Source organism: Podarcis tiliguerta, assembly GCF_965153285.1.
Source record: "Podarcis tiliguerta genome assembly, chromosome: 1".
Lineage (NCBI taxonomy): Eukaryota > Metazoa > Chordata > Lepidosauria > Squamata > Lacertidae > Podarcis > Podarcis tiliguerta.
The window spans coordinates 64,860,822-64,883,008 of record NC_139534.1 but is presented as its reverse complement, the minus strand read 5'-3'; the positions used below and the strand labels follow the sequence as shown (position 1 = coordinate 64,883,008).

General features: G+C 38.5%; 1 protein-coding gene across 1 annotated transcript in view; it reads left to right on the top strand.

Annotated features, from left to right (window-relative positions):
• Positions 1–413: 413 nt before the first annotated feature.
• The window catches only part of OTOG (otogelin), a gene marked incomplete at its 5' end in the record, with an annotated part of 58,845 nt that continues 37,071 nt past the window's right edge, over positions 414–22,187 (top strand). The window contains 12 exons of the mRNA XM_083454675.1: positions 414–427; positions 1,279–1,386; positions 4,598–4,736; positions 5,038–5,172; positions 6,226–6,372; positions 6,806–6,925; positions 7,700–7,816; positions 8,987–9,143; positions 10,018–10,044; positions 12,923–13,090; positions 16,427–16,705; positions 22,067–22,184. Coding sequence (XP_083310801.1) covers positions 414–427; positions 1,279–1,386; positions 4,598–4,736; positions 5,038–5,172; positions 6,226–6,372; positions 6,806–6,925; positions 7,700–7,816; positions 8,987–9,143; positions 10,018–10,044; positions 12,923–13,090; positions 16,427–16,705; positions 22,067–22,184 — 1,529 coding nt within the window. The remainder of the gene's footprint in view (positions 428–1,278; positions 1,387–4,597; positions 4,737–5,037; positions 5,173–6,225; positions 6,373–6,805; positions 6,926–7,699; positions 7,817–8,986; positions 9,144–10,017; positions 10,045–12,922; positions 13,091–16,426; positions 16,706–22,066; positions 22,185–22,187) is intronic.

Here is a 22,187-nt window from a genome sequence, read left to right as displayed (position 1 = left end):
TATTACAGACATGAAACTTGCACTTTGGTCTCACCTTGTCAAAGTGATGCTCTTTGTCTCTAAATGTGGCCTACTTAGTTGGTAGCTTAAACCAGTGGGAATTTTCAGCTTTGTAGTTCACTATCCATCCAAGAAATTGACGCAGAACTTGAAATGGTACAGCAACTCCCAATAGCCTTTAAGTAAAATTATAGTTTTAAAGTTCACTATAAATGTTTTTTGGAAAAAGTTACTGCTTTCTCAGTAAACATTTTCTAGATAACGTGTAAAATTAGAGAAAGCAAAACACACTCAGGAAAGCTTTGGCTATTATTGCTCCACAGTTTACAAAAGAGTGATTCATCTTTTTATAAAAGTGCTCCTGTGAAATCTTAGGTTGCATTTATGTCTAGACATTGACCAAAACAGTCATCATGCCAAAGACTTTGTAAAAAGATGTATTTGTTATCCTGGCACTGATATCCAGTACCAATACTTGAAATGTTTGCTGGCTAACTTTTTTTCCTAGTCTAGAGGACTTTTCTAGATGACTGTAGAAGATGCTAGACGAGGGGGGGGGAATTATTACTGCAAATTTGTTAAATTCTTTTTTTATCGCAGAAAAGATTAGGTGACTGTGATGGTTAAACCCGCAACAAAATGCAGTGTTAATAAACGTTTTGAAAAAGAGTAATTGAAATGATATCTCTTGCTGAGGGAGAGCATATTTTAAAACACTTTTAGCTGTTAATAATAATAATAATAATAATAATAATAATAATAATAATTTTTATTTATATCCTGCCCTCCCCAGCCGAAGCCGGGCTCAGGGTGGCTAACAACAATCAAATAATCAATCAATCAAATAATCCAACATTCTAAAAACATTTCATTATAAAAATTAATTAAAATCAAATTAATGGCAACCGTTAAGCAAAATTCTGTGCAGGTTGCCAGAGGAGGGAGTCAGGCTGCGCCCTGACCAAAGGCCTGGTGGAACAACTCTGTCTTGCAGGCCCTGCGGAAAGATGTCAGGTCCCGCAGGGCCCTAGTCTCTTGTGACAGAGCGTTCCACCAGATTGGAGCCGCAGCCAAGAAAGCCCTGGCTCTAGTTAATCATAATAGCTATTATTTTCCACCCTTCATCCTAAGGTTTCAGGGCAAGTAACAACATAAAAACACAATATTAAAAATAGGTTAAAATGGCTTACAGTCAGAGAAATAAAAACTGTTTCTTCAAATTTACATAAATTTAAAAATATAATTGACAATGAGTTTCTATTTGATGTTTTTTTATAGCCTTGTTAAACATGGTGATGCATGTTTCAAGCCAGATGAATGCCCGTGTTCTTGGAAAGGCAAAGAGTACTTTCCTGGGGATAAAGTAATTTCTTCCTGCCATACATGGTGAGTAGAAACTTTAAAAAAGAAAATCTCATGTTATAAATGCAACTATACTATTCTGGTTCTAAATTGCTGTTTTGTTTTTTTCCTATTTCAGTATTTAAATGCATATACCGGCATTTAAGTGATTTTTTTAAAAATAAACATCTTAAAATTGTTTTTAATAACCAAATTATGCATTGGGAAAATGATGGATAGCTATGGGTAAAAAATTATAAATTAATCAGTGTAATAACTCCAGTGGACTGATTTGGAGTCAGGGAAAGGTGAAGCACCTGTGAAAGATGATGCGGTGACAACTGACCTTCTGACAGCAGTCACTCCTACTTACCTGGAGGGGAGGGGACAAGGCAAGGTGGCGGGAAGGAGCACATTGCAGATGCACTGACAGAGCCAGTCTAGCACTACTTCTGGTTCATTTGCACTGCACTGACATTCCTGTCTCCTTGCTCATTCATTTCTCTCTCCCTGTTAGTAGCAGAGACTCAACTGCTGGGAGGTCAGCTAATCACACTATCGCACCACACTATTCCACCATTATTGTGAAGCACCTGCTTCTGCCAAACACCTTCCTTTCAAAGCTGCTTCACTTTTTTCTAAAAACGAAGTCATACGCGACTATTGCATTAATTAGCCTGTAATGTATAGTTTCCCCTTAACATCCAACACAATATTAACTACCTTTCCTAAATTAGTTCCCACTTCCAAATATACATACATATTTTAAAGATGAATCTTAGTCTCCTTTCATAAATCACCATATTTTCTCCTTGTCTTTCATATTTGGACTAAAACCCAAATAAACAAATCCTGTTACAGCATCATTTGCTTAACAGTGGTTTATACTCATACAGCAGTTCTTAAGCAAGGTCCTTCACTCTCCACCCATTTTTCTGAACCAGTGATATGCTGGGGTTTCCATACAACAAACAAATGTGTGACAGCTAAAATCTTGGAAATAATACCCCATCTCATGCCTCTTCTTCCCATCATCTAGACTGATAGCAGAAGTATTACAGAGTGTTGCAACCACAACACTGTATCTTAACAGTATCTTAACCCCTGTTGACCAGTTTGGCTAATTTGTTCCATCTGGTTACCGCTGGGCCTGCACAACTCTATAGAGCCTAGAGTAATCCAGGCTGGTCCAGTCAGCACTAGTCAATGCCTTGTCTGGATGTCTTTGCCCAATCCAGCCTTGTGCTGACTGACTGCCTCTGCCTCTTGTCAGGTTCTCAGTATCTGCTCTAGAAGACATTTGTAGCCCTTTGGCTGACTGGCGAAGCGACTTACAAGCCATCTCTACTTGGCAGGAAGGTAAAGTGACCCCGTGTTACCTCCCTTGGTCCCCAAGGCCTGTACACTTTTAACTTTTAATAATTGTTTGCACACACAAAAATTCGTTCCCTGTAGATGATGTCATGAAGGGCTTGCTGTAATTCTGAAACGGCATAATGTATTAGTTGAGAAGTCGAAACCCAGTCATTAATAATATAACAGGCAAGAGGATAATTAGATCGTTAGTATTTATTTTCTGATCTTTTCAAGAAGTGAATCTTCACCAGAGTATAAACTTCCAATTATCCGCCAATATGCTAGCAATATCCACGTTGCTTATAGAAGAAAGCTCAATGGGCAGGATTCACCTAACAAGCTCTATCAGTGAAAGCCCAGCGCAAGGGTCAAAGGGTCTTCTTACCCGTCGTGCCCTCTCCTTCCAGTTTGGCTTGAGGGGGTCAGGAGAACTCCCACAACACCATGTAGGGGAATGGGGGATAATAATCATTCAAGCTTGCATGAATAGAATGCTTGTAATAGTGTGATATGTTTTTCTCAATATGTTTTACAAGATACTCAAGGTGAGTTTGGTAGAATGTAAATATTTATCAATTAATCAAATCTTTAGACCAGCATAAGTAGGGTGGGGTACAATCATTTGCAAAATATGTAAAACGTTTTGGAGAGCTAAAATTATTAAAATAGAAGGTATATATAAAAGACTATAAGAAGCTAAAAGAAGGGTTAGGAGCATTAAATGGATGTGGAAGAGCATAAAAGGTTAGTATATAAGATGTGAGTGTTCATTAAATCACTCTGATGTGAGTGTTCATTAAATCTAGTTTGTGGTGCAGGTCATCAACCAATGAATTTTGAATGCTTCTATGCAGAACCTAGCAACATTGTATGTTGTAGCAAGGTTGGCATCTGAAAGCAGCAGGGAGGTATAGAATTGTCCTGTGCGCCCTGGGTACTTATGGAGTAGTGGGAAGATGAGGCTAATACGGATGTGTCTATAATATAGGTACTGGAGAAGCACATGCTCTATTGTTTCTATTTGTCCAGAATCACAGGGGCATTTTCTCTCCCAGTAATGAATCTTCCTATAGTAAATATGTATTATTGATTATTGTTCATATCTCAGGTTGATGCTAAAATGGATATTAGACTAACATCACACTGAATAAGAATAGAATTTGTTTTTAATGGATATCTAGTGAATGTATAACTGTATGTGTTAATGAAACTGGACTAATTGTATTTCATTTTTATAAATACATGTGTAGATTTTTTTTAAAAAACAACACCTTCACAATACCACTGTATATCTATTTTTCAATGTGGCATTTATTTTTGATATTTTGTATTATTTGTATCAGACTAAGTCATGCTCAGAGCAGATCCAGTGACATTAATGGAGCCAAGTTAGCCATGACCATTATTTCCATGGATCTGTTTTGTGATCCGTTACGTAATTGGATACAGTTCTATGATTTTTTGTAATATTTTCAGGTAGTTTCATTTATTTCCTACTTTTCATTTTGAGTTATTACTTTACATGTGTTCAGTTTAGTGTTACAATATATTATAATTCAGATGATTATATAATTTCACATGGAATCAGCAAACATTTTTATTCTTCCCAAAGTGGGATGCTATGAGGTTTTTGTTGTCTGGCACTGCAGCATTCAGTTAGGTCCAGCAATCTGGCCCCAGAAGCAGAATTCACACACATTGCTTTATGCATGTGCATCTTATCCATTCACTGAAATGTATGGATTGGTTGCATGTGCAACAACTTTGTGTCCGAACTGGATTTCTGGATCAGGAGGAGTGTCAATGCATTTTGCTTTCACAGAAGATTAACAGACTTATTTGTGCATATTACAATTACTTTTGAAATTATATCTCTTGATTTTCTTTCCACCATCACCAGCATCTGCTATCATGGGTCGTTTGAATGCACTTTCCATCCTTGCCCATCAATGTGTACTACGTATGGAGACCGCCATTACAGAACCTTCGATGGACTTTCTTTTGATTACATTGGCAATTGTAAGGTTTACCTGGTTAAGGTAAGACTTTGAGGGTTTTTGGTTTTTTAAAAAAAGTTTAGCTTTTTTCTAAAAACAAACATACTACTTATTCTAAATTTTAAGTTGAATAAAGCTTGCATTAAAAGATAAGACTAGTGGCATTTTTTTACCTGCTGCACTACCTCACCAGCCATCTTTGTGTGAGTTCTATCTTCAGAGCCCGAGAGAGATATCATTAAGGGGGGGGGGGGATCAGAGTGGCTGGAGAATTGGACACATTAGACAGGTTTTCAACAAATGTCAACAAGTTGCAAACAGCTGCTTTCTCCCCCTTCTGCAGAGTTCCTCAATTACTAGTATATCGATCATCATAGAAAACGTGAATTGCTTTAACACTGGGATCATTTGCAGAAAGTATATTTTCATTAACATTGGAAAATCATTCATAATATTTGACGATGACACTGGAGATCCGGTAAGCTCTAGCACTGCAGAAGGAAAGACACATAGGTATAACTGTACTAGGGACTGCTGCCCCCGCTTGCTCTGCTCACCAACCCTGCAAGCCTACAAATGTTTGCCAACCTCTTCTCCCACACCTGACTACTGCCTCAATTTGCCTTGTGCTTGAGCCAGCCCCGGTACACGTATACATATTTCCCCCTTCAGTGCCTTTGTGTTTTGTACTGCACATACTTGCACCTGACATCACATGATGGATGTGCTGGTGTGTGTGTCAAGCAAGGTGATAAGAAGCATGCAGAGAAAATGCAAAGTGGACCCTGCACATTAGACATAGGTTCAAAGCAACCTCTAAGCATGCATAATTTAAACAATGGTTTCAAGCCAAGAAACATCATGTCTTTTGAAAAAACAGACCCATATATTAAATAATATTAACCTAGAGAGATGTGCAGAAGACACTGAAGTGCTTGTTCTTCTAAATGTAGTTTACACAAGCTTTTACTGTGTGATGAGCGCAGCACCCCATAGTTGCCTTTGACTGGACTTAACCACCCAGGAGCCCTTTATCTTACCTTTTACAGTGATCCACGTATTAATAACCATGAGACTGGATTGATGCAACACACTCTATGTGGGGTTGCCCTTAAAGCTGCAGCTGGTACAGAATGCAGCTGTGTGGCAGTTCGCTGAAGCAACCCACCATGAGCACATAAACCCCTAATAAATAACTTGTAACAAGCTGCTGGGGCATCCTACTTTGAGAAAGTGCCTTCTCCCATATAGATCTGCCCATGCACTGAGATGAGCAGACGAGGCCCTTTTGATGATGCCACAGCTATCTGTGATCACTTTGTGACTTCTTGGATGATGGCCTTTATGGTGATAGCTTTACGGCATGCATGAACAACACTATGCTTTCATTCTATGTTTGTTAAACCTGACCACTAGTACTCAGTACACTTATTGCTGTGGATATTGTATTGCTGTGATATATATCAATGAAATGGTATAAAAATGCTTTAAATGAGTAAGTAAATATGTGTGGGCTGGCTTTTCCTAACAGAGTCCATTGAGTTACCTAGACAAACTGCAGCAAGTGCATATATGGAAAGCTGGTTTTTTCACACTTGTTCACTTTCCCAATGAAGAAATCACAGTAATGTGGGATCAAAGAACAACTGTTCATGTAGAGATAGGACCTCAGTGGCAGGTAAGAGCACATTGCCTCATCTAATTATGAGTATGATGTAGTTACAGTTAAGCACTTTGAAACCCCATTCATTTTTCTTGGAGAGATTTAGCATTATACTTAACAGTCCAGTTGAAGTCAATGGGATTTCCAAGGGTTTGGCTTTGGCTAGAATGAGTCGTATATTTAACATATGAAGAAGCTTAGATTTATTGTATAAATTAAATGTTGTAGTAAATAATGAGCATTGCCATATCTAGGGTGAAATACAGTCATATATTGTCCAATATACAACCAATAGTCATAAATATTGAGAGTTGTAGTCTAAGAATATTTGAAGGGCACTACTGGGCACTTGATTATATGCCTTTGGGAACAGAGATTTTTCTACAGGACTTTTGATTAGAAAACAAAATGCCACCAGCTGGTCATAATAACTTTGCCTTCTTTTTAGGGTGTGCTGACAGGACTATGTGGAAATTTTGATTCAAAAACAATAAATGAAATGAGAACTCCAGAAAATTTTGAGTTAACAAATGCACAAGAATTTGGAAGTAGCTGGGCAGCTGTAGAGGTAAATAATTGGAGTGGTCACTCATTCTATTTCACTACATAGTTCTTTATCATTTAAAATCAAGCACCAACTGCACTGTATGTTACTGGCTTTCATGTTCTGAACTATAATTTTAAAAGTATTACATTGTTTGTACTATTGTGTAACTTTGTTTTTATTCAAACCCCAATGTAACTCTTTTTAAAAAATGACAATAGAGGGCACTTTCAGAAGCTTTATGATACCTAAGTTGGATTTTCCAACCATCAGCACACTCCCTTTGGCAAACATATAGCAGTAATATGCCACTCTCAGTACATGGGGCCAGGGAGGAATAAGGGGAACAACATGACCAAAAAAGTAGGCTTTTAAAGGAGAAGTATATCAATGCCTCTTAAAGAGTGAGTGAGTGAGTGTGTGTGTGTGTGTGTGTGTGTGTGTGTTTGCATGAGTCCATATCCCAACTCCTGGTGACTGTTTAAATCAGAATGGGCAGCACACTGATAGTCATTTTACTTTAGGTACTGGTAAGAAAATCCTCTATACATATTATAGACAGTTAGACATGGTGAATTCTTCTGTAGTTATAGGTGTTTATGCATGGGGGACTGTCAGCGTGCTGTTCAGAACAGCTGTGCTACACACACACACACACACAGAGAGAGAGAGAGAGAGAGAGAGAGAGAGAGAGAGAACCTAGTGTATGTTACACTTCTTGGTTATTTTAAAAGTTAGAAAACCATACTGCCTGTAAGAAAATGTTCTCCTGGTTGATTATTTTGCTTTTGGATTCAGTGTGTTGACAGCTCTGACATTCGGCATCCATGCATTTTAAACCCACTCAGAGAACCATTTGCCAAGAAAGAATGTGGAATACTCTTAAGTGAAATATTTGAGTCTTGCCATCCAGTGGTAAGTAGCTGCTAATGCATAATAATAATTCTTAAGTTTTTTTAATGTATAGCTCCTGAATTCCATATTAGAAAAATGTTGAACTCTGATCCTGCATTTACAGTTTGATCATAAAGTCTGTTGCATTTAGGATGGACAGGAGGAACAACCACAGTAACTACACTAACTGGGTTCTATATGGCTACCTGTAAGACTGATGTTTCAGGAACACTAATGAGTTTGCAGTCCCCACCCGGAATTTGTGTTGACCTGTGGAGGTGACAGTTCATACAACCAGTGTCTGAACACAAATTGTGGCACTGCATGCTCACCTACCAATATAAAGACATCAATTCTCATAAAAAGTGTTTCTACGTTATCTTGGTGAGGTTCCAAGCCTGCTGGCAGTGATCACATTGTGCTGACAGTGTGTGCAGTCTTCACCTGAAGCAATTATTTTCCTCTCTTCCCATTCCATGATCCTGAGCAGTTACTACCCGTTACTGCTATTTTTAGAACTGCAAGGAAGATGTTCCCAACATAGAATAATCTTAACTGTGGAATGTGAAATGTTTGCAGCGATCAGATATAGCAGCATATAGCACCAATATATAGCACAGTACAATGGTGTAGCATCATTGACTGATGAATTGATAGTGCCAGAAACAAGGTATTACCAAGTTGTGGCACAGGGAAGAAAAGAAAAAGGTTATTTAATTGTTAAATCTGGGCCAGTTTTAACTATCATAAATGTTGTATATAAATGCTAGGAAGCCAATAAATTCTACATATTAGTTCATATTTATTTTCTTGTTTACAATATAGAAACTTTGGGAAGGATGCATGAGGCTCTGGCAGGGTCCTGGAGTCCTCCTATTTCTTTCCCAAAGCTGGAAAAGTGCTAACTAGGCTTTGGGAAGTAGGGAGAAGGACTCTAGGTCCCTGTTCTTATGAAAGCCCTGTGCCTTGCTTACCTGTGAAGGCTGGGAGTGTCAAATGTTGCAAAACAACAGGGCATATATGAAAGGACATAGTGATGAACTTGTTTAATACAAATCAACAGTAAATGCTGCGTGCCAGAATCCTTTGGAACTTGCTTTTTAGATTTCTGTGGCTCTGTGCTGAAAACACATTGGGTTGCCAATGTTTGTGTAGGTAATGATATGTTACAGTAATAATTATCTTCTTCAGGTTGATGTCACCTGGTTTTATTCAAACTGTTTGACAGACACATGTGGTTGTAACCAGGGAGGGGATTGTGAGTGTTTCTGCACAAGTGTTTCAGCCTATGCACATCAATGTTGTCAACAAGGAGTTACAGTAGACTGGAGATCTCCGAGATTGTGTCGTAAGTATGCTTAAATACTCTTTGCATGCTGAAATAGAATGGAAGAATTTGTGTCTGTACCCAGCTTTAATTACTGCAATGCGTGCATTACTGATTTGCTAGTGAGAAAATGTAGGCATTTATGGATTCCCTATTCCTTTTGCAGAAGAAAATTGAACCGATTCCCTGTTCTGTAGCCTTTTTACTCCGAGGCCAGGTTTTCAATCAATTCCAGTGCCAGGGATGGATCTGTTTTTATAGCTTCCTATTGAGTCATGGCAGTCTAGAAGTTTATCTCTTGTGCTGTCTTTCTCTAGAATTTACAAATCACTTAATCTCTGCTGGTCATCCTAGTTAAGTGAGCCATCCTCCCTGCAGTGAGATTAGTGGGACATTGTTGTGTTGAAGGAGTATTGGTGCTTAAAGAATTCTCTCAACTGGTAGTGAGCGGAAGGCAAAAAGCTCTACCTTTTTTCCATTTAAGCAGAAGTACAAGAAGTGTGAATGATTCAGATTTCTTTCTGGTCTTTTAGAGTTAAGTTCAAAGCTGGGCATCATGCATTTTCTCTAGAAGATGCAAAAGCTGTTGCATTCACATCAATTTCTCATCTCTCTGCAGGAAAGATGTACAAAGATGTATGGCCAAGCTTATTCTTATCCACTAGAGGTCACACGAGGATAAGCATCTGCTCATTGCAGCTTATACTTCATTCTGTATCAGATTTATTAGTCAGTAGTATGTGAGTTTTTAATTAATTTGCCAGTCTTAATTTCTCTTCCCAGTCTGAATAAAAATGGAATGTGATTGTGCAAATATGCCCATATGTATACAGAACATACTGCTAGTTGTGTTCCAGATTTATATTGCTCACTGTTTCCTTTCCTTTCCTTTTAGCTTATGATTGTGAATATATCAATAAAGGTAAGCAAATCATGGGGAACTGATGATAAAACAGTTCTGTATTTTTCTGTCCACTTTTAATAAAACAACAACTTCATATCCAGTTTTATCAAAGCAGCATTCATTCCTGTTTAAACATACAGGTACGGTTCTGATTAACCTTGAAATGTATACCAGGATCAAATGTGGATCAAATTTATATCTGACCCACATAATTATTCCATACATTTGAGAGCGAGTTGCACCCCTGCACTCTCCATCTAATATCTCACATTCTGAACAGTATTTCTAAGGCAAAGGAGAGTATGAAGGTAATAAAAAAATGTAGTAGATTACCATCCTTGTTCCTCCTGGGTGTGCCTCAGCACTTGAAAGCTTTCTGTGAGATAGAGACCTGCACTTGCCACTTGAATATGACTTCAAGATTTGGTACAGGTGCATCATTACTGGAGTGGTCATAAAACAGTCAAGAATGGCCAAATCCAGAATTTTGCCTCCTTCTGCCTCTCCTGCTATTTATCTAATATTTACTATCAAGTTTTATCAAGTATCATGTTTAATACTGTACCGTCTAATACTGTTGCATCATGATTCCATATCTTAGAATTACTAGTTACTACTATTTGTACCACTGTTTGTTACTACTACTACTACACCTTGGAATAAAAATGTAAGAAAATAAACAAAATAAAATAGTTGCATTTCCCACCTCGCAGTAGAAAATGTTCAGATGTAATGTGCAATTGCCAGATATGCTCTGTGTTTTTCCCCCTGAAGGGCCTCAAGAGGGAGCTAATTTGCAAGTTTTGATAATTGTTAGTCTCTCCCTAGCTGTTATTACTATATTCAGATTCATTATTGGTGTAAGAAATCAACAAGGCATCACTTGACACTTTCAGCTTGTACATTTTCTTATATAGCTAAAAGCGTATGACTCTCTTGTGCAGAACGAAACTGTCCATGTTTGGCATATTTATGTATTTTAGATATATTTTTATAGAGTCCAAAACAATCTTTACAGCCTAAGGTAATGGGGGCGGGATCCAAAAAAGGCAGGTTGAAATTGTTTTAGTTTTCTATTCCTTTAATACTTCTTTTGAGTTTTCCTCAGATAATGATATTGTTCTAAACATATGAATGTGTGCAGTAAGGGTGAGGGTCTAAGGTCTTCTTTTGTTGTGTACCAGACAGGATGGGTGCTAAGTACCAGCTCCACTTCCCTCTGAAGGGGATAGGAAATGTTTAGCAAGTGGTAAACTATCATCCACTTGTCTTCATCTTTCCCTCCAGATTAGTGGCAAGGCATAATTAAGAAATCTTAGGTAGTATTTTAGTTGCTGTGAATTTTGATTCAATATTGCTTGAATATACTAGGTTGGATCCAAAGACTTCCTTCCGTCAATGGAAAAAGTCCTTCCTTCAGGTTTCCCATTGGAGGAAGACACTTTCCATTAGAGAAAGGGACATTCAGATCCAATTCATTATTTTGCACATATTAGTGATTTTCAATTACATCCTGCCTTGTGAGAGTCTGGCAGCACATGTTTATTGATAAGCTGCATGCTTTTTACAGAATTCACTATACATTTTGATTTATAGTACTTACTGAGCAATCCAAATGCCCTTAACAGCAGCCTGCAGTAGCTTGGAATGAGTGGAGGTGTCCCTCTGCTCAGCTTTCCCTGCTAAAACAGTCACTGTTGGCTCCCCTTCTCTTCACTGAACATGCAGGCAGGTGGGAAGGCCATTGGTTGCTGCTCCCACCATCAGGAGTCTGTGGAACACCCCCTCTCCCCGAATCTGGGCATGGGGCTGAATCTGGGGTGGGGCTGAGTTGATCTGGTCTCTGATGGATCCCAGACCAGTATCACTGCCATTATGTTGACAGCACTGGGCCTGATCATGGTGCTAGCCTGGGTCTGCAATAGTACATCAGATTTGTTCCCTGTTTTTTCATGAAACATCTTTGGGGCACCTGTGCAAATCCTGTCTGCATAAAATATAGGTGCTCTGAAATAATGGACTAAAGTTACTTAGGTCCATTGATTTCAATGGGTCCACTAAGAATATGACTTAATATTGGATATCACCCTCTGCATTTTAATTTGATAAAGGTCTGCATGCTGGACTTAAGTTAGCTATTGTGATATGTATCTGGGGTGCTGTGAATTTTTTTCAGCTAGCGGGATGGGTGGGACAAATTAGCCCCAGATGATTCATGCTGTCTGAAGCAAATTATCCATGCCCCATGCTTTCAACTCTTCATCATAAAGATCCTAGGGGCTCAAATAAAATGTACTTTGGGGTACACAAATCTCCAAAGCAAGTCTCTTCTCCTTTAGGTCTCAGGCTCAGGAGAAACAACAGAATGTTACTTCCAAAATCCAAAGGTAGCTCTAAGATATGCACAAGCCCAACCCTTGGCCCCTACTAGCTTTGGGAGATAGATAACAATCTTTCCACAAGCCCAAGCTTTTCTTAAAACCTTTGGTGACCCTCCCTGCCTGCAGGGTCTGATTCTTGCTCTCAAATTGGTTCCATTTTTTGGTACCCAATGCATTTACACGCTAGCAGCCCACTTTAATGTTGTTTGTGTTTGGGATGGAAATGATTGTTTTCAGTGGTCCCCTCCCCCACCTATATGAGCACTGGGCTTTAACATAGGGAAGGACTCTAACGCGGATACTTTCCTCCTGACAGAGGGAGAAAAGGTTAAAACCATTTTTGAAGCTGAGCTTGCAAACATTGCACATCTCTAACAGCTTTTACGTGACTCGTAGTTCTGATGTCATTTGATGGTGCTGTTTTCTTTGCCACTGTACAAGCTGACCAATAAACATGTGCGATACAAGCATTTGCGGCATTCAACAGGAAATGTAACCTTGCCTTCTCTTGACAGTTCTGGGAAAGGGCCCCTACAAGCTGGTCAGCTTCTTGGACAGAGAAATTGCAATTGGAGCCAAGCTGCTGGATGGTTCTGTTTTTCCAGCAAGAGGAGATGCTATTGCTCCTGGAGATGCAGTGCACTTTATGCTGACATCGGGACTGTATAAGCCAAAAGCACATGGTAAACTCACTGTCGCTGTAAAATATCTAGAAAATTAGCAAAGCCATTTCAGATGCATCTCTCTTTCAAGTACCAGACACAAACAATGGGGAAATGGTATTATTTTCATATCCTTTTTCAATGTCCCCCCACCCCCAGCAAGGCAGTCCTTCCTTAGTAGGCAGCATGGGTTCTGGCTGCATCAGAATGTAGGAAGTTTTGTAGAAGGAGCATTAAACCTCACTCTACATCTATCAGTAGGTTCTCAACAAGAAGGCTGTCTGCCAAAATCTCTATCTAATGAGTGGATCTTTACAAGGTGATTGCTGATTTATAAATAGTCTGACACTTCAGCTTTTCAGATCAACAAATTTGTAGACCCAGCAGTCCTTATGTTCCCTGTGGCAGGAACAGAGGTAGAAAAGCATGGGAGGAAGTCTGGAAACAGGCAGCCAGCTGTAGAATTAGTGAGGTACAAATGGTTAGGTCAGCTGAGTTCACATTATGGTTGGTTGGCAGGTGGTGGGACTGTAGTCAAGTGGGAAACCACAAGTGTAAAGAGGTTTTTAGGATTACTTCCAACACCACCTTTCATTATTTGAGTTTTTAAAGCATGCGTGAGTGAGCAATCAGATAACAGAAAAAAGTGAGTGATGTGTGAATGATGTGAGAGATGATTTTGGAGTGTCTTGATAGTTGCTTAGCCAGATATCTGCTCCACTTTAGAGTTGAATGTGTGGTTATTTGTACTTTCCAAAGATATTTTCTTCAACCATTTTTTAAAAAAAATAATTTTTGCTTCCTTATTTAGAAATGAGAAAGCAAACAAGCCAATGTGGTCTGTGGAGTAACTGGTACTTAAAAAAAAATCAGTCTAAAACTGTTATTGAAATAAGTAATAGAAGATAGTAGTGTAATAAAGGAAAGATTAATGAAGCATATTGTTAGAAATTGTGTAAATGGCATCCAATTTGGAGAAAACATAAGAAAATGAAAGCCATTTGTTTATTTGCCCATTATTATTGATCTGACAAAGTATCGAATCTTCTGAAGCAAAACTCTTATTTGAGTTCCTGCTGGGGTGAAAGTTCAAAGTGCCAAACTGAAGTGACCCACTGTCCAAAGTTGTGAAGTGGATTGCAAAACATCCCCTTTCCTTCAGTGGACATCTGTATTGCTGGATTTTATCGGGAAATCATCTTCATGAAATTAGCATATGGATGTCCACATATGCAGACTTTATTTATATGTTATGGCTTTATGTGGCTGTCCCACAATATCTTCATGTGGGCCAATTATGCTAGGTGGTCAGAGAAGGGCAGGTAACACTCTCACTCCCTTCCATGTGCATTGTCTGAGGTGACTCTTTGAATTCACCAATGCTTATTGAAACTTAATGAAATTGTTACAAGAATTAGCTATTGGTAGTTTACACTGGTATTGCCAGTTTTCTCTCTACTGTGTGTATGGAAGAAAATGTCAGTTCCTTTGGTGCAGTTATGATTCACACAATAAATGTTGTCATCTTGGAAAATTAGACAGTATTCCCGAGTAATGAACTGTGCATCACACAACATCTGTTTAACAGAGATTATTTGTTCTCTCTGCAGGATTTTTAAAGAAACATTATCCAGCCCTGAGGGGGGACAGTTGATTTTACAGTAGTTTTATGGTTATTTTAAGCAAAATAACACAATGTACAGCGAAATAATATTTGGAACAACAGATGCTCATCTGAGTCTCAGTTCTGTCACCCTTTTAGTGAGCGTTACTTTACCCTACAATTAAATCTGCTCTCAGCGTCTCTGTATTTAGAAGACCCTTTGAAAATTCCAGAGTAAAAATATGGCTAACGCATAGAATTGCCTGTTACGGACATGTTTTCTGGGTTAAGGTGGCCAATTGATGAGGGAAAAACTGAAAAACAAGAACCTACAGTACAAATGTTGCTTTATTGATATTTTTGTGAATAAAGGTTTGGTGGGAGGTATTTCCTGGGCATTGGGGAGAGCGAGTTTAATGAAAAATATAATTTGTTAAACACCATTTGTCTTATGGAATTAGAATGTTCTCTGAAAAATGCAGTGTTTCGAAATTCCTCAGTCTATAGTTTCAGAAGCCCCTCTGTTTACAACAATAGCCCCATTCAGTCATGTACTTAACCGGAGTGTGCAGCGGCCACAAGATCCGCCTTGTATCCATAGCATTTAGAAGCAGCCTGATCCATTTTGGATCTGATCTTTGTCATTCTGATTTGTCTCATTATTCTGGTCCAAATCTGATCTCTTAAACCAGAGGTGGTTTTTTCTCTCCTTTGACTATAATGGGAGATCTAAAAATGGCTATAGCTTTTTCCTTTTCACATAAATGGATGAATCTGAAGGCAAAGAAGCCACTCCAGATTTCAGGCTGAGTCATCCTGGGGTTTTCATGCAGAAAACCTTTATTTATTTATTTATTTATTTATTTAATGTCTGTTTTTTATTTTTTATGATATTTTTTAGATGCAAACTGAAGATATAGCAACCTTCTCCTGAGAGGATGAAGCCCACCAGTTTTCAGAAAGATAGTTGCAGCAGTTCCCCCAAAAAGGCAGACTCTCTTATATTGGACTGGGAAAGTAGAAATCACATTCCTCCCCTAGCACTTTAAAAAAAATAATTGGGTGGGCATATGTAATCAGTTTAGAAATTTGTGACATGAGGAAGGTGTCCCTGGGTAAGAAACCTGCCAAAGTTCAAAAAAGTAAGTTCAAGAGCTATCATGATCCACCTATACCCCCCCCCCCCCGTTAATGGTGCTATCCAGCTCAGCAGCATGAAAGACAGCCCTAAATCAAGCCAATCTGTTTTGTTATTCACAGTACAGACAGCTCTGACACATCCCCATCCCAGTATTTAGCCTTGTCCCCAAAGTCACATGATTCCTACCACTTTTGCTGTTATCACATGGGCAAATAACTCCCGAAGCATGTATCTGTTCTGTGTGTAAAGACTCCCTGCACAATTTATTATTCTGAGGTGCAAGGAAACTTGACGTGGTGAAAAGGCTGCCTGCTTCATAAGAAATGCCTCAACACAGTGATTGTAGCATTGGGAAGAACTCTGTGATTTTGAACATCGAACTAAACAGGCACCCCCACAGTCCCTTCTACTAGGCTTGCTCTCTCTTCAATGCCTAAAGATAGTTTGAGATAGTATAGTCGCTTTGGGCTAAGCTGAGCCAAGCAGAACCTGCCTGTGCTTTTAAAAAGTGTAGAAACAGTCACAACAGAGTGTAGTGTGCTGGAGGCAATCTCAAAAAAAACCTCTGCTCAGCTCAGGTAATTATTTTTTGTTATTGCTGTTTGTTTTCCAGATCCAAACCTGGCTTCATTTGAATCAGCTGACAGACCAAATTATTTTCTTCATTTAGCTTCCAACAATACCTTGGTTCTCGCCAAGTGGGAAAGAAGTGAACATTTTCAAAACAGATCAACGTTTACCATCCACAAAAACACATGGCTTTCAGGATATAGCTCCTTTGAGTCATTTGCAGTTCCAGGAGCCTTCATCCACATTTCTGCTGCTTCTGTGAATATTGTTAAATATCGCCACTCTGAGGCATTCAGACTTGCTACACTTTTCAAATTTGTTGGTAAGTACTTGAATATGAATTGTGGTGACTACATTTTCAAACTTGATTTTGGCATCCTTTGTATGATATCATCTTTTATCATGCGATGCCTGACAGGAGTTCTCATAAATGACCAGTCAATTTAAAACAGCATCCTGTGAGTGTGATATTTCTGTAGTTTAAACTTGTTCCTTTAGTTTTATCGGGTTCAGAATATAACTTCATCCAGCTAGCAATATAATGTTCAATTTTATTACAAATCAAGCGCCATTCCCTTCCTCTTTTCTTCTCTAGCTTGAAATGTAAAATGAGATCATATGCAGGCAGACCAGAAGTTCACAGCCAGCTGTTTTGTAGGCACATGCACTGAAATTCTTTAGTGTTAACCCATTACTCTCACTAAAACTCTTATTTGTTGGTCTGAACTACATAATCAGGTCAGATAAGCTGCTTTTTGTTTACTGACTATATATTCTCTATTTGGGTTAGTTCTCTTAATTACCCCTTGAGTATGTGGTTGTTTTGTCATCTGCCCCAACCTTAAACTCACTGTTTTTCCTGAGCGTGCTTCTTTTGGAAGAATTCTTTTGGCAGTTTAATTTCCAATTGTTAACTCTGCACCATGAAACCCTTGTAATGGTAAATGTCCAAAGTATATCTTTTTAATTTGAATAGATTGGTGTTATGGCAACATTATGTCTTTGAGAATCAAAATAATTTTAATTTAGATATGAAAGCTACCCATTCAAACACTGAGCCTGTCCACAGATATGTGTAGATGATGGTTGACTTTGTAGGCTAATGTACACTCTGATCAGTCCTTAGAGAATGCACCTTGCAGACCTTATCACTGTATTGCTTGTGACATTTAATGCTGCTGTTATTCATGGGCCTTGAATTCGTGAGCATTCTGAGGAATTACTCATTGGGGGATTCTATGGTCATTGGGAGACTTAATACTTAGGAATCATTAAGAGTTTCTTTGTTAGGGAGTCTTCACTGGTCCATTATGGAATCTCATTGTGGTTCCTCTGGCATTACTAGTTCAGTCACTTAACCCATTCCTAAAGCATCATCCCTAAAGATCAATATTTGGTAGAGTTTGTCACCATCATCAAGAGCTCCCCCTATATAGATTAACTGGCAAAGTAATCTTACCCCCACTCCCTCAATGCCATATCTGTGTTTGTGCACTGGATTAAGTGGAGGTGTTCTGCCCCGTTCTGGCTCAGCCAGCCTTCTCCTTGCTGCCAATCTGGAGGTAGAATTGAGTGCCATCAATATATTGATGACCCCTGCTGCCTACTCCAAAACATTTGGATAGCCTCTTCCAGAGACTTCATGTAGATGTTAAATAGCACTGAGGACAAGATGGAATTTTGTGGCACCCTACAAGCCAGTGGCCAAAGAGTTGACCAACTGTCCCATCTGCATCTCATTCTAAAACTTACCTTCAGTGTGTCAACAGAACCAGGAAATGACAATGCTGCCTTGTCCCAACTGTGATAGGCAATCTGGAAGATTAATGTGGTTGATAGTATCAAGGGCCACTGAAAGATGTCACATTGCTAGACTAGGACTCTTACCAAGGCATTATCAGTCCCAAATCTGGGTAGCAAATCTGCCTGAAAGTGGTTCAAAGAATCTATACCATCCAAGACCTCTTGGAGTTGGGTTACCAGCATCCATTTAGTTGCATTGCCCCAAAAAGGTAGATATTCTTTTCCCTATAAGCAAAGGGTGGAACATGAAATGTTGCAAAAAAAGAGAGCAAGGCTTTGCTTAGGCTAGTTGTACAGTTACCAGCACATTGATTTTCATGACAGAAAGGGCCAACTGCATGCCATGCAGAGTTTCCTGTTATCAAGCCATTGAATTAAAGTGTTAATAGTAGCATTGTGAATCTGCTTACATTTGAGGGCACGCTAAGATGAGATCCTAATGCAGCTGTTGGCTGGCACACTCCAACTTCACAAAAAAATGACAGAATTTGTCATTGCCAAATGCTTGTTGCCTCTTGACAAATTCCTTTAATCATGATGGTGCTGAAGAGTGGAGCAGCAGGATACATGAAGCTATTGCTGTTACCAGGATATAAAGTGCTGCAAACATGCACCTTAGTTTGAAAAAAACAAAAATGTTGTGGCCTTTTTTCTTTAAGAGGGAAAGAAAAGGTTAAGATTTGTAGTAGACTTCCCTAGTGCTGCATTAGCTGAGAATTGTATATCTTTTTAAAAGTGTGAAGTCTTCGCCTTCCAGTCATGCCAAAGAATCCTATCTATGCCAGTGGAAAACTAAAACAATTTACCTCAGCAAGTGGGATCATATCAAATGATCATGAGGCATTTCATTAATCACCACATCCGAGGATTTGGGTTTCAGAGTTTTATAAGCAAAGAAACATGGGGCTTGAATCTTTCTCCAGTGTTCTTTCACAAGGCCCGACTTGCTGAGGCAGGATAATTACATGGTCTAAAAATATAGCAGCATTTGTTTAAGTTAATGGAAAAGTTACACCAGTTCTAGAGTGCAGAGGCAAAGGCAGATTGGGTTTCCTGCTGACTGTCATAAATGCTTTGCATATTAGAGCAGAACTTTTCTTACTGGGAACTGCTATTCCTGAATATAAATATTGGGAATAGTATAATTGCTCCTTTAAATCCCCTTGGCCAAAAGTGTCTTCATGAATAGGCTTGATGTTCTCTGAAGCATATCTAAAATATTTTTGAAGACCAAGAAGCCCTAGAGAAAACCATTGTTTAATAAAGGCCATGTGAAGATTCTCAACTTGATATCAATAAGTGTACCATAGATACCAACATGCATATCATAGTGATAGAACACCTTCAATATAACAGATGCTGATAACAAAATAATGTTGTGGTTCTCTGGAGATACTTACTGCAATTATTTGGATTACTGTTTCATCTCCTTAAATCTGTGAATGACTGAAATTATCCTATCCATTTGTTTTGTGCACAATTGACTAAAAAACAACACACAGGATATTCACAGAGGAAAGCTCTTATAATTAAGCATACAGTAAAGAGTCACTGTCACTGCATCCACCTTAGCTTCTAATTTCCTGGCTTGAGCCAAAATGAGATAGACTTAAGCCATAAACTGATTGGGTTTGGTTTTTTTAAAAGCTGAGTATACAAGCTACGTGAAAGTTCCATCATTTAAATTTGGTTGTCGTGTTCCACAAAGCATGTGGCTGGACTGTAACCGTTGACAACATGGCCCATTTATTTTGCAATAAAGGGCACACAGCAGAAATTGTTAGATTCTAGGTACTGTGTATTTTAACCTCTATCGATTTCTCTTTTATATTGAGGACCCTTGTACGGAAGCCTTCTATGCACAGAAATATGTTCCCTTGTACAACCCACCTTCATTGTATTGAAGTGAATTGTTTTAGGCTTATTATCTAGCCAACAACATATTTTTTACCTCAAAGTATAGTATATATACATTTTTTTGCTATAGTTATTTTGCTATCCAGAATAAGCAAATTTATGCAGTGATACAGCTGCAGTTTCAGAGTTGTTTGTCATATCAAGTGCCATGATCATCGTACAGAGCATTGCTCCCTAATCAAGTAAGGATTGTGCTATTCACTATGTAGAAAACAAATGACTGAACTTTAACAGATGGCATTAGGTTTCTTTTCAATTTCATGGCTAGTTTTTTTTTTTTACAAAGAAATGTGTCTGGTCTGGTGCAAAGCCATGACTTGAATGATCAGTAATAGCACATCATTCTTTTGTTGTGAGTTAACTGCAGAGGCATCCAGAAACAGTACAGCAATGTAATGTCCTGCTATGAATTAAGTGAATGCACCCAAAACAGAATTAAGAAGAATGGAATGGAAATTGCTAATTAGGGTTGCATGGTGACACAAATAGCATTTCTCAGTAGAAATCAAATATAGCACTTCAGCTAGGTAGGTTTTGTAAAACCTGACTTATAGCAGCTCTCCAATATCTTTCAAATGTTTCTGAGCCCTGCTCCCTAAGATCTTTTTTCACATGAGAATCCAGGAATGGAACTCAGAACTGTATCAGTTGAAATTATGTACATATAAGAAATGAATTCAAATTGCTGTCATCAATAAGATTATGACAGAGAAAGATTTGTCTGATTTCAGCAGACTTTATAAAATTTTCATTGTCATTTTCCAGCAAATGCCAGATACTCCCTTTCAAAATTCCCCAAATTCATCCCTGCAATTTGTAGTTCACATTGGATTCCAATGCTTCCCAGTCTCAACACATACCTTAAAATGGAAGCCTCTACTGCCACAAAGCCTTCCTAATTCCATCCTCCTCCCCTCATCTCAAGAGTAAGTTTGGAAAAGGGAATGGTGGACTTCAAGTATAATGGGCCTAAATGATCCCATCCTAAATTATCGTGTATGAATGAATGAGTCATGCTTAGTACAAATGGAGTATAGGCAACTTCACTCATTACTAGCTGGAATCCTTTATTTTGGACATTTCAGCTTTCCTTGTGTATATGTTTTTTACACAAAGGTACACTCCAAAAATGTTACACTGGCACTCTGAAATGGTACAGTCTAGGAGCTGTGCTACATGATATTTCTTACTTGTAGGAAAGTTCCCATGAATAAAAATTGTAATGTGAGAAACTGTTCTAAATATGACTTGGAAAGAAATTTATCTCTCACTCTGTGTGTGTGCATGTGTGCGTGCAATGCCCTTTCACAACATTGCACTGGGAATTACTTTAATTTTTTTTAGAGGTATCAATACCATACTTGGTCCATTTAATGTTGCATTGTGTACAGCCCACACTCTGTCACCCCAAAGCATGCAACCATTTGGAGATAAAACTTCCTAGGAATTAAAATGCTCTACTGCTTGTGAAGAAAGAAAGCACTTTTGCGGGCACTTGAAACTCAGCCGGGATTGCTGTATACTATAAATAAATAGTATCAGCAACCTAAGTTGCTGTGTTTGTAATATGAAAACATTCCTTCCAACTGAGACAAACATAAAGGAACTCAGCACTGGATCACCCAGAGATGTAAGCCTCTTCAGTTAAGTGCAATGTGAGGACATTTAGGGAAACTGCCTCTACCTTATGAGATACTGAAAAGTCCATCAATGTTTTCTGTAGCCATTAAAAATTAAGATTGCTTCTTGCTGAAAACATTAGATTTCCAACGTTTGTCTGTTGTAGAACCTGTATGATCCAATACCTGTGGATCAAAGCACTGTCTACACTAGGCATCACTCATTGTGGAATACATAAAATCAGTTCAATAAGGGGTGATCATTCAATGCATAGAGGTCCAAGTAAAAGTAGAAAATGTTTGTGTATACACATTACATTACAACTTTTAAATTCTATTTCTAGATACCAAGTTTAAATTTCTAGCTCACTCAACATGTGAGTGGCGCTACGATGTTTGTGCAAGCCCTTGTTTCAAAACATGCAGAGATCCTTTGGCAGAACGCTGTCAAACTGTTCCAAAGTA